At 40.4% G+C, this 12,982-nt stretch overlaps 1 protein-coding gene across 1 annotated transcript in view; it reads left to right on the top strand.

Moving 5' to 3' along the window:
• The window catches only part of SUCLA2 (succinate-CoA ligase ADP-forming subunit beta), a 180,994-nt gene extending 170,716 nt beyond the window's left edge, over nt 1–10,278 (top strand). The window contains exons 10-11 of the mRNA XM_082244262.1: nt 5,321–5,409; nt 9,427–10,278. Coding sequence (XP_082100388.1) covers nt 5,321–5,409; nt 9,427–9,501 — 164 coding nt within the window. The 3' untranslated portion in view covers nt 9,502–10,278. The remainder of the gene's footprint in view (nt 1–5,320; nt 5,410–9,426) is intronic.
• The last annotated feature ends 2,704 nt before the right edge of the window (nt 10,279–12,982 follow it).

Here is a 12,982-nt window from a genome sequence, read left to right as displayed (position 1 = left end):
GTAACTTCCCGGATAATACAATTCAATTTTAAATAAAATTAAAAAAAAAACTTTTTTTTTTTTTTTTTTTTTTTTTTTCAGACCCCCAGCGCCACAAAAGCCCCTTAGTGTTACCTGCTAGGGATCCCTATCGAGAGAGAGAGAGAGAGACCCCCAGGCTCACCACTTGATGCTCAGAGTTAACTGCAACAGGTTACAGCGCTGTGTTCACAAACAGGAAGTCTTTTGGCTGGCTGCCCAGGAAGAAAGGAGGCGGCTCCGCCCCTCTGCACGCCTTCCGGCGCCTCCCCTAGCTCCACGAGGTGTTTGGATCACCTCAAACATGGCCGCCCCCATGCTGGAGACACGAGGCTACGCCAAAATGGCGGCTCGTGCGATCCAGCAAAAAAAATGGCGGCGGCCTGTACCGAATAGCGGCGTGCTGCAGAGCACACAACACCTTCTCTGCATGGGGATTTGGCGTGGTTGGCGGTACCGGCCCTGGCGGACCGCATGGCCGTTCGGAAGGCCTGCTATTGCTGGAGATTTGACTAGGAAGGCAGTCTACATGTCCGTGGCTTCTGACTGGTAGGTACTTATTATTATCACAGTAAGATTCCCATACTGCCACTGATTACAATCTTTTTAACATGTATACAATTAGATTGTTAGCTCCCAAACCAAGAGTCCTGGCTTTTTGCACATAAAATCACACTCAAAGTAGGGGGATCTGTGCCATGTTATAGGATAGAGGGGGACTCTACCTTACCATACAGAGAGGGGCCCGCGTTCACCACAAGACCCGTCAGGGGAAAAGGGGGAACATACTACTCACCATACCGGAACCAGGCGGGCACCAACTCCTGACAGTACCCCTCTCCACCGGGGCGGGAGGGCTATCGACCAATACGGACGCCGTGACTCATGGTCCTTGGCGTTTCAGCGAGACGTTTAACTCGCGGGGTCAGTCCCCCAGTGGGACTATGTCGCGGCCGACCCAGCGCGGAGCTATGGCCTGCACGCGCTCGTAGGCTGAACTGGGGTGACCACCGGATCTCAACATCCAGCCCGTCGCCCAGTTCAGCTTTCTTGCTTGAAGATCTCACAGGAACACTGGAGAAAAAAAGCTGTCTAAAAAATCTTTTTAAGAAAAAAATCTTGCCAGGACCGAAGATCCCAGCAAGGTATCTAGGTCCTTACTCCTGACTAGACAGAAAAAAACTGATTTGCTGTGGCGGAGAGAGAGAGGATATACCCTCGGGGACTGCCCCTGGGGTGTGGCCAGAGCATTTTTATTTCCTGTCTAGTCCTGCTCCTGTGGAGGCAACATAACCCGAAGATGCTGTATCACCGAGGACTACGTCTGTCAATGAGCGATAGAGAAAAATATGCACTGTTACTGTAATAATGGCACTGGCAGGGAAGGGGTTAACTTGGGAGTGATCATAGGGTTAATTGTGAGCCTAGGGGAGCGTATTCTAACTGTAGTGGGGAGAACATGTGAAATGATCAGAGACCTGTGTTCCTATATGAGGATCATGGGCTCTCTGTGATCATTTCAGAGAGAACAACGGTCTGTGTTTACAAAAGCTGACCGGTGTTAATTCTCAGCGAGGAGCGATCGCGGGTGCCCGGCGGCAATCTGTCCTGCCGGTCCTGTGGATTGGTACGGCGATTCGCGCAGCCGAACCAGCCTGCCACAGTATATTTGCGGTCGGCAAGTGATTAAAGAATGTGAAAACACCTTTATCATTGTGTGTCTCATGTACAACATCAACCAGGAAGGAAATTCCACAGGGTATAAACAAAATTCAAATGTACTTTCCCACACAACCTTTTTTAATAGCATTCACTCTTTCCTGTTCAATATACACTCAAGCACAAACTTTTAAGCGGTAATAAACTCGTACATAAGCCCACTGAAGTGATTAGCCTCAGGTAATACAAGGTGATGAAGCAAGCCCTCCCACATAAGCTTTACTTGTTTATCTGTAGCACTCTCTCCTTCAGAGCCCTCCATAGTACACAGATCAGATTGTGTTTCTTAGCTTGCAGGGGGCAAGGATCAAAGATTTGGCATCACACCCTGAACAGCATAGAGCGGAGCGTAATCTGAAACCTGAGTGGAGGGAACAGGCAAACTCCCTGCTACTCAGTTACACTGGGAAACGTGCAGATGAAGCTGTCCATCTTCCTTGTGCTGGGGTGGGGGGGTGGGGGGGAGTGGTAGCTGTATTTTTCCTTTGAAAAAAGAACGTGATCTGGGAAACCACTTTTGTTTCCCAGATCACGTTCTCCTGCATTTTAAATGTACTTGAATTTACAATTGTTTTAAATGCGTTCAGAGTATCCAATCTATCCCTGAACACGCACAATGCTGTTTTCTCTAAACCCAGCTAAGCTGAATGTACGTAAATACAGTGCGAGTTATACTATTTGTAATCCTTACATGCATTAATATGCGTTTAGAAATTTCTTATAGGCCCATAGAAATGCATGTATGTCATTGCCAGTGTGAATGATGTTTGTAGAACAGTTATGTTCCTGGAATGCCAGGTTTAGTAACTGACAGTATGGTTGAGAATAAAAGCAAATTTTTATTTTATTTTGTTTTCTGTGTGTTTCTATTTTTAGAATTATTGGTTATTTAACAATAACAGTATGATTTTGAGAGTGTAATATATATATATATATATATATATAAATTATTTAGTATAAAATGTTGGTGGGGGTTGAATGCTATATGAAATTTTTTCTGAAAATGTCTTTGTGTATGTTTATAAACTTAATAAAAAAATGTATTGAAAAAAGAGCATAAAACCGAATGTGACAAACTGTGACTGATCACATGTGCAAGCTCCATGGCAGTTGCAGAGCAAACAGATGGCAGCTTCCTTGGCTGAAAAGGATAGACGGGTTTAGTTCTGCTTTGACTGCTGCTCAGGGCTCTGAGCCTCAACAAAATGGCAGGCTCCAGCAAGAAGTAACAGGAACAATGCTGGAGGCAATTTACAGCACACACTGATTTTGGTAGCATAATTTTTAATGTGGAATGTATGTTCCTTGTTGTATTTTATGAGTAATGTTCCGCTTTATTTGGTTATCTAGATCAGTGGTTCTCAAATCCGGTCCTCGGGACCCACCAACAGGCCAGGTTTGCAAGATAACTAAATTACATCACAGGTGATCTCATTTGCTTCTCAGTGATTGCAGTATTCTAGTCTGCATCCCCCAAGGTAATACTTAAAATCTGGCCTGTTAGTGGGTCCCGAGGACCGGATTTGAGAACCACTGATCTAGATCAGTGGTCCTCAACCCTGGCCTACAGGGCCCACTAACAGGCCAGATTTGCAAGATACCTGAAATACATCCCAGGTGATATCATTTGCTGCTCAGTGATTGCAGTACTCTAGTCTGCATCTCCCCAAGGTAATACTTAAAATCTGGCCTGTTAGTGGGCCCTGAGGACCGGAGTTGAGGACCACTGATCTAGATGACCCAGCAGATTAGAAGCTTTAATTTCTCTCTCACTTTGTTGATTTGCATGCTTGTTCTGGGTCAGTGTCTTTGGAATGTTTCAAAGGTAGGCAGCTAGTAGTTTCAGCTAGCATTGGCAACCTGCTTGTTCCTGCCAAAACGGGTATCCATTTTTTTCATAATGTTTGTTGAACATTTTCAAGAACAATAAATGTAGTACGGATTATAAAGTATATTCAAATGTACAGGCTTCTCGTGCAACATAAGGAACTTGTATTTGATATCACTGAAACATATAAAAGTTTTATTGGGCCCTGTCAATGCTCTCCCTCGCAGGCCACAGTAGGGCATGTGCTCCCTAGGGTGATACAGTAGGAGTTAAAGTAGGGGCGGAAAGACTACCCTCATTGAGGCATAATCTGGCTTGGATTTTAAAATTACTCCAGCATTCCCAAATCTTTGTAAATTCTGCAAGTTTATTCTGTGTCGTGTAGACCAACTCCTCAATTTCTATGACTCCACCCAAGCTCGCGAACCGCTCTCTCAAGGAGGGTACTAAATTTTTCCTCCAATGTACAGGTATCCTTTTAACCACTTGCCGACCAGTCACTGGGACTGTACTGCGGCAAAGTGGCTCGATTCCGTCCGGCGACGTCGCTGGACTCCTCCCCTTGTGGGCAGCGCTCGCGCGCCGCCGGAGGCTCGCTCCCGCTGTTTTCAGTCACAGCGGGAGTCGGGCCAGGGATCGTCGGGGGAATCGAGTCTGGAGATCCGCCCGCTTGTGTAAACAAAGCGGGCGGATCACCTAAGTGACAAACAGTGACAGATTGCAGGGTTCAGCATAGCTGAACATGCGATCTGTCCCTGTGTCACTCAGTCACCTCCCCCCACACACGTTAGTAAGCACCAGGCATACATTAACCTCTCCCTCTCCAATAAAATTAACCCCTTCCCTGCCAGTGTCATTTTTACAGTAACAGTGCATATTTATAGCACTGATTACTGTAGAAATGTCACAGGTACCCCCAAAAATGTCAGTCAAGGGTCCCATCTGTCCGCCACAATGTCGCAGTCCCGCAAAAAAAAACGCAGATCGCCCCCATTACTACTTTAAAAAAAAACACCAAAAATGACAAATCTTTCCCTTAGTTAAAGCAATAACTTTTGCGAAAACCAATCAAAATACGCTTGTTTTTTTTTTTTTTACCAAACATAGGTAGCAGAAAACAAATTGGCCAAAAATTTAGATTTTTTACATTTTTTTTTGGGGGGGGGGGGAATTTCATCTAAAAAATGTGAAAAATATTGCTATTTTTTCAAAATTTACGTATTTTTTTGTTTATAGCGCAAAAAGTAAAAATCGCACAGGTGTTCAAATACCACCAAAAGAAAGCTCTGTTTGTGGGAAAAAAAGGACGTAAATTTCGTTTGGGTACGGCGTTGCACGACCGCGCAATTGTCAGTTAAAGTCGCACAGTGCCGAATCACAAAAAGTGGCCTGGACGTAAGACAGCAAAATCCTCCGGTGGTAAAGTGGTTACGTTCATAATTAATACTTAGCATTTTTTCAAAAGAAATAAAAAAAAAAAAATGTAAAAAATTTGAAAAGCGCATCTTGCTTTATGCAGCAAAATATTAAGAGGTGAATAGATTTAATTTCCCATAATATATGGCGACAGCATTGCAGAGGCAAGGGATAGTGGGCAGGCCTAATGGTCAACTTTTCTGCCCCCTAACTGTGGTCATGGAGAGCAAGGAGAACAGTGAAAAGATCCTTGCCCAACACCATGTACTATTCTGTAAAATGTTTCCAATCTTAAGCGTATTAAATTCCACTCACTATTACCTTACACCTTTTCTTTAGGTACAAGGGTTGATGATGCTAAAGCACTTATAACAGCCAGTGGGCTGAAAATCCTTGCATGTGATGATCTTGATGAAGCTGCAAAAATGGTAAGTATAAAATGTGTCTTTGATCCAAACCTATCGAATTGGTTGAGTTATTTTGCTTCTGCAATGGTTAGTAAATAGTCATTTTCTTTTTTTAACAATTATTTGGCGATATCTGTTCTTCTTCTCTAGTTGTCAAAGAAGAACATATGTTTCAATTAGTATGCTGAATACAAACCAAATATAATTTTCCTTCTATTGACCCCAAAAGAACAGATGCAGGATTAAATGCAAATGCAAGCCTAATTGAGTGAATACCGTTTAATTCAGGCTGGCTTAGCACATATTTTATGATAAATTTTCAAAGTTTCCATTGAATTGTTTTTTTTTTTTAAGGCCATATACCTTAATGCTTTTACATTTTCCTATTTAAAAGTCATTTAGATCAGGCTACTAGCAAATGTTCCCTAACAAATCATTTGTTTTACAGTACATTTCAATAGCCAAGCTATCAAACCCTACTGATGTCTTTTTGGTTTACTCTTTTTAAACCAGGCACGTGTTCATTATGCATGCGTTATCCTAGTACAATGAGACCGAATACATTTAAGGCTGTTTTTGTTTTCAATTTTCACTTTTATTTTATTCAAGTGGTCCACACACCTCATTAAATTCAAGCCATGCACAACATATTATTCTCATAGTTTTCAAGGTAACAACTTAGAATACAGCTATTAGATATGACATTCGGCTATGTAGGATGATTTGTAATCCTCTGAGAATTTTCTTTTACGCTATAGTAAAGAGATTCAAAAAAATGCAAGAACAGGTTGAATGTAAGTGGATAATAGTAATATGTGTTTTAAAGAAACAAAGTAAAATACAATGGATTCTATACACATTTTATATATTATTATAATCTATTAGTGCCCCAGTCATTTTCCAAACATTAATCAGAAAAAGGTTTGGTTTTAAAGAATATTCTTGTAGGCCAAGGGTGGCTTTTACAAAACTTGGCCAGAAAACTTCTATTGAAAGAGATCAACCATAGAATCTAGGACATGAATTTGTGTGTTGGTTCACCCACAGAATCTAAGAAACAAGCATTCTTCATTTGACCATTACGTTTCTAGATGTTCCCTATAAGAAAGCAAATCACTTTCTTAGCGTAGGTTCACTTTTTATATGTAAAAAGCATCATCACTGTAAGCCTGTATTGGTGTTATTTTTATATTGCTGTTTGCATTGGGTAAAATACACATGGAAAATTCTGTGATGTGGAAGGGTTAAGGTTTTAAATTGGTCTGTGTCTGGCTTAATAAAAGGATGACTTTTTCCTTCTAAACATAGTGCTACTGAAAACTCTGTAATGGCTCCCTGTGGTGCAAACATGAGCAAAGAGTAGAAAGTCCAAAACCTTACTTTTTCAAAGGACACCAAAACTGTAGAAGTATATTTCAAGTGATTTTAAGAAGTCTTGCAGCCATGCAGAGGTCAATGTATTCCCATTTCTAACAATCTTAGCTGCATGGTAAAAGAATTGTGCTGAGGTATTTCCCGACTGTGTGTGTGAGGGGGGGGGGGTAAATATAGATTTATTTTCTGTTTTTTTCCCTGTATATCAGGGGTGTTGAATTGAATTTAATCTGGGGCCACTTCAGCAGTATGGTTGCCCTCAAAGGGCCAGTTTTTTATGGGGTGTGCTACGTGCAGAGTTCAGGAGTACGTTATGTACAGAGTGCAGCGTTCAGGAATGTTTTTTGTGCGGAGTTTAGGGCTGCTTCGTGTGCAGGGCTATGTCCAGAGTGCAACCAACATTTTCTCCTTTTCTAAGCTTTCTCACATCTCTGCTCTCTCCTACTTGGCCCAGCTGTAGTACCTTCCTCTGCCTCACCTTGCAGAGCGATTGTTCTCTCCCTCTCAAACTCTGGCGGTCTGTCCCCGATCTGAGTGTGTTCTGGGATCTGTTAGATCTGGGAGCTACAGAGAACAAAGCTGTCCCTTGTAAACACAGAAGGCTTCTCTTTAGAAGTGACAGCAAGGAGGTGGAATGGAGGATGAGAGCTGGAAATTCTGGGTACTAGGGCCACATGACCAGGCCTGGTGGGCCTGATTCAGCCTGCGGGCTTTGTGTTTGACATATGTACTGTATAGTAATATCTTTTTTAGCAATTGTAGTTATTTTTGATCAATTATCAATCTGATTTGTTTTTTTTATCAATTTTCTTATGCTTTCCGGTCTTCTGCTGCAAGCTTGGCATATCCAAGTCTATGTAAACCTCCCTGAAGTTCTCATGTTTGCTTATTTTTTGTCTGTTAAATATATAATTTAAAGTGTTTTTTTTTATCATTATTATTATAACTGTGTGATAAGTGAAAATACCTGTTGGTCTGCCAAAAATCCAGTGAGCTCATAGCTCTCTGCAGTAAGCTCCTCTGCTACACTGAAATACCAGTGTCTTATCAGCCCTGCCCAGCGGACACTGTGGGCTACAGAACACCTTTCCCCTATAGCAGTGGTTCTCAACTCCGGTCCTCGGGACCCACCAACAGGCCAGGTTTGCAAGATAACTAAATTACATCACAGGTGATCTCATTTTCTGCTCAGTGATTGCAGTATTCTAGTCTGCATCCCCCAAGGTAATACTTAAAATCTGGCCTGTTAGTGGGTCCCGAGGACCGGAATTGAGAACCACTGCCCTATAGTATAGTGAGGAGGTGAGTAGGCTGTGTTTTAGCAGTGAAAATCGGGGGAGTATAGGATGTGTTTTACTGATAGAATCCAAGAATATAAAGTAAAGCCTAACATAACAAAACCACAGACCATTTGTGTGTTGGTTACCCTAAGATTGAATGTTTACCAAACTGTTGTCTTTTTTTTTTTTTTTTCCTCTAAGAGGGAAAAATAAACCAATGCAATGCGGCCACCACTTCTAAGGATTGGGAAGTTAAAGTATATTACATTTTTGTACTTGGGTTTGAATGCACTTTAAGGTATTGCCTTTTTCTTCTCAACACATAATGCACAGGTATACAAGTCAACCATAGTAAAAAGAGCTGTTATTTTTTTTTCCAACTCTGAGGTCCTCCTTATATTCACACCATTTTGTGATTAGAAAATCTTTTATATTGGTATGAGATCCATTGACCTAAGATGCCACCAAAAATTGGTGTGGTGCGAATGTTTTTTTGTGTTTTTCATCAGAAATGCATTTTTTTTCCCCAATTTAGTTCTCCATCCTAAAATAATTTAAACAGTTGTACGCAATCTATGTGTGTTTTTGATTTTTATTTACTTTAGCATAGAAGATTGTTACTTTTTATGGAATAGCGTATTAAAATATCATTTGTATGACTGGCCATTGTCTGTCTGGGTAACCTAATTAAAGGTCCATAGGCTGAATTCACTGTGTTTATATTGTATATGTAAAACATAAAGTTTTTTTTCCTAATTTTACAGTATTGGCCATTGGCTTGGTATTATGCTGCTTCCCTAAGGGATTGGACGGTGGCAAAACAAAGCTGTAGGAGAGTCCAGTATAACCCCTTCTACTCCCAACCTGCCTTTGCTAGTGTCCTTGGAGGAAGGGTGCTTTTTTTTTTTTTTTATCAACGTTTCATTTTTCCTTTTAGTAAGTTTTTATAGATCTGAGCTAGAAGAGGTCATTTTTTAGTTTTCTGGATCAACGGTCTTCGCCATTGTTAGTCACACTTCTTCCCAGTTTGGTCTGGAGACGGTCTCTGACTTGTAACGTGCCCTGAGGGCACTGGACTCTATTAGATGCTCCCCCTAGCCTAGATAAAAAACTGTATTGAGGATCATGCCTGAATGTCTGCATAGCCTTGATAAAGGCAATTGAAAGTATCTTTTATTGATGTGTTGGATGGTTCAGTTTCACCTATCCACTGTGCATACTAGCATCAAACATGATATGAAAACTGGTACAATCATAAAACTTATTTGGAATTTGTGTGTAGCCTATCTCTTGTCCTGTTTGATTATGATCTGAACTGCAGTTCTAAATAGCATGTTATGCATCCAATGTATGTTTTTTAATATATATTTTTTTTTTTGCGTAGGTTGTCAAACTCTCAGAAATTGTAACCTTGGCGAAACAAGCGCAAGTGGATGTCAAATTTCAGTTACCTATCTAATGATGCACCAGCAATTTACGGAGTTGGAGATTTTGTGTTTATTTTCTTTCTCTTGTCTAGGTTTTAATTAAATGCTTGAATCTTTTTTGAAAGTGGTTTGTATTTAAACTGAGTTGCTGCTTTGGAAATCATTGTCACTTGACGTATATATAGGCAGTATTTTTACATTTGGTATTTTTCATTATAACCATTGTCCACTCACCACAGTTAACAATCCTATAGCTAGCATGTGAGTTGCTTCCTCCCAAACCAGTTTAGTTAATGTTCACAACTTTGTTTGCTCAAAAAAGTGTCTGGAATTCATGTACAGGATTTTTTCATTTCTGACTCCTGCTCTTCCAATGAGCTTTGTTTAGCCTTTATTAGATAAGAATATTGTAAGTAGCATTCTGTCGGATTAGTAAATCTATTCTGCACTACAAAAAAGGTCACCTGAAACCTTGTTGTGGGCAACATCACCTGTACCCCTCTAAATATAATTGGATGCTATAGGCAACAATCTCACCACTAGTCTTTGGTTCCGATGTACCCTACTGTGCGGTCATTGTGTTTTCAGAATTAAAGAAGTTATTTTTCTTTGGAATGTTAGTACTACTCTGCGAGGAGCAACTTAAGTTTTGCTGTAGGTTTACTTGAAGCACTTCCTCTCTGTAGTGATTAATGTACATACATATTAAAATCTTTATGATCCAATGCTTGTTCATTACGTCCACTTTTGTGCATTAACCCGTGTCTGGCAAATGGCCAGGTAACATATGTACAAATTTGAAAAATAAAGCCAAAGTCAAAATTCCATCAATGCACAAAGTCAGCCTTGTAAATTGTTATTTTTCCTAATGCTGAAGCAATGTAAAAACAATTCCTAATTCTTGCAATGTAAAGTAAAACCCTGTGTAGAATCAATTTCATTGTCTCAATCATTACATGGTTCCTAAGAATATATAAATTTTTGCATACCTACTAATATATAGTATACATTTAACTGATACCTATTCTTTCCCTGCTACTTACATATACAATACTGTGCAAATGTTTTTGCAACGGAACATGTACATTTTTTGTGTAACTCCAGCCAGAAAAAAGTAATGAGGATACAGACAGCAGTACAAACCTCACTGTGGCTCTAACCCTACACCATAACAGTACTGTACTAGCCAAAACGAATAAATAAATACAACTTAGACAGATGTTTGCTTTAACATATTGTATTTTTTTTTCCTGTGCATGTAGATGCAGATACATGTAAATGCTTAAACGTTTTCAAACACTGTACAGTACAGTACAACCTTAAACCATCGTGATGGAAGTTAATGGGCTTGTTGGAGAGGATGGGATTGCTCTTATAGAGTCAGAATCTGATTAAGCTGCTAGAGTCAGTTTCTTGAAGTAGGCATCGAGGGATGTTTGCACAGCACTTCTCTTTATCTCATCATAAATAACCCTGTAGCATCTCAGGCCTTCAGTAACTGTACGGTAAACTTTGGTAAACCTCTCTGTATCAGGATCTTGCTCCTCTAACTTTGCCATTCCTGCTTCAATGAGATGAAAAGCTTCAGCTTACTGTTTTGTTGAAAATCTTTTCAATTTTGGAGTTTCTAGGTCCTGGTTTTCTTCCCTAAATGCTATCATTTGCTGTTCAATAAGGTCTTCATTGGATAGTTTTTCGCCATGGGAGTTGAGTAACTCGATGATATAATTTTCATGGATGTCCAACTGCAATTGATTACCAATAGCAACCACAGCTTGCCTGGTTCTGGTGCTTTCTTCATCTGTAAACCCCAGAAATTCTCGTGGGAGTTGGGGGGCACAATTTCTTCCAAACTCCTCTTAAATTTGTTTCTTTCACTTCATCCCAAGCATCAGCAATATTTTTGATGGCATCATAAATGTTATTCTTCCAGAACTCTCTTAAGGTCATCTCATCCTTTTGGGTAGCCCTGACAGTTTGTGAGAATGTCCTTTGTAAATAGGCCTTAAAGGAGACTTTGACTCCCTGATCCATTGGCTGAAGAAGTGATGTGGTGGGGGGTAGAAATACCGCATGTCAGCTAAAGTGTTTGGATGTCCAGGGGCATTGTCAAGGAGAAGAAGAATTTTAAAGGGAATGTTTTTGCAAAAGCATTAACGTTCAACAGCAGAGACAAAGTGGTTCAAAAAACATTCTTCAAAGAGTGTAACTGTCACCCAAGCCTTTGAATTTGCCCTCTAAAAAAAAAAAGGGACGCCTTAGTGACATTAGATCGTGCCCTTGGATTTAAGAAGTGATGCACTAGCAAAGGCTTGAGCTTTAAATCCACAGATGCCCCCAAGTAATCTAGTCAGCCTGTCCTTTTGATGCCTTATGTCCTGGTGCACTTTTTTCCTCATTTGAAATGTAGGTCCTCTCGGGCATTTTTTCCAAAACAAGCCAGTTTCGTCTACATTAAAAATTTGTTCTGGCAAATAACCTCCATCATCAATAATTTCTTCCAATATCTTGGGAAAAGCAGTTGCAGCACTTACATCAGCACTCACTGCTTCACCTTCAGAACTTTAATCCTATGCAAATTAGCTATTTCTTTAAAGCGATTCAACCAACCCCCTACTTGCAACAAATTCTTCATTGAAATCGTCTTCGCTTGCTGGATGGGCAGTTTTTAAATCTTTGAAAAGGCTTTGAGCCTTTTTTTTGGACTAAAGAAAGGCTGATAGGCATATTACGCTGATTCTGGTCTTCTATCCAGATTCTCAGCAGCCTTTCCATCTAAACAATTAAACCACTGCGTTGCTTGGTAATAATTGTAGCATGCATTGGGGTATGGCCTTTCACATGGTCCATTATTCTACCTTTATCTTTTAAAATTGTTGCGATTGTTGACCGATTGTAGCCAAGTGCTCTGCCAATGGATGATGGAGTTTCACCTTTCTCTGATCTCTTTGTTATTTCTACTTTATTTTCCATGATGATGATGGTTCTTCTTTTCTTTGCTGTATCACCAGCGCTTGCATTAGATTTGTTTTTTGGCATCATTGCAGGTTAAAGACAAAACATGTAAAGTGGTGTGCGTGCGCTCTAGAAGTGAACAAGAAGAAAAAAAAAGTGTAGCAGCCAGCCAATTACCAATGTATTTGAATACTGTTAAATGGGTACTATACTGTGTTAAAACACTCATTGTCTAGGCTCATCAGTTTGATATGGATCTTCAGCCTGTAACAGCAGTGGTCCCTGACCCTCCGAGCCGTCCAGCAGCGTGGGATCCAGTACAAGGGCTAAAAGTCCCAGAAGGATAGTTACATTCAGGACCAAGCAGTAAAAATTCCAAAAAGGCTATACAGTACTGACCAACTTTAGTATAAACAATAAAAAATGGTTTCAAAACACACACAATTGCATGGGAGGTCCACATGAGCTCATGCTGGGTCACAGGGATAATACTGTACTATAACACAGTCCTGCTACAGTATCAGAAGTACAAGTACTGGGCATGCTCTCGATACAGTG

This window comes from Pelophylax lessonae (genome assembly GCF_965119305.1).
Source record: "Pelophylax lessonae genome assembly, chromosome: 2".
Taxonomy (NCBI): domain Eukaryota; kingdom Metazoa; phylum Chordata; class Amphibia; order Anura; family Ranidae; genus Pelophylax; species Pelophylax lessonae.
The sequence above is the reverse complement of the archived record's forward strand: the minus strand, read 5'-3'. Positions and strand labels throughout refer to the sequence as shown.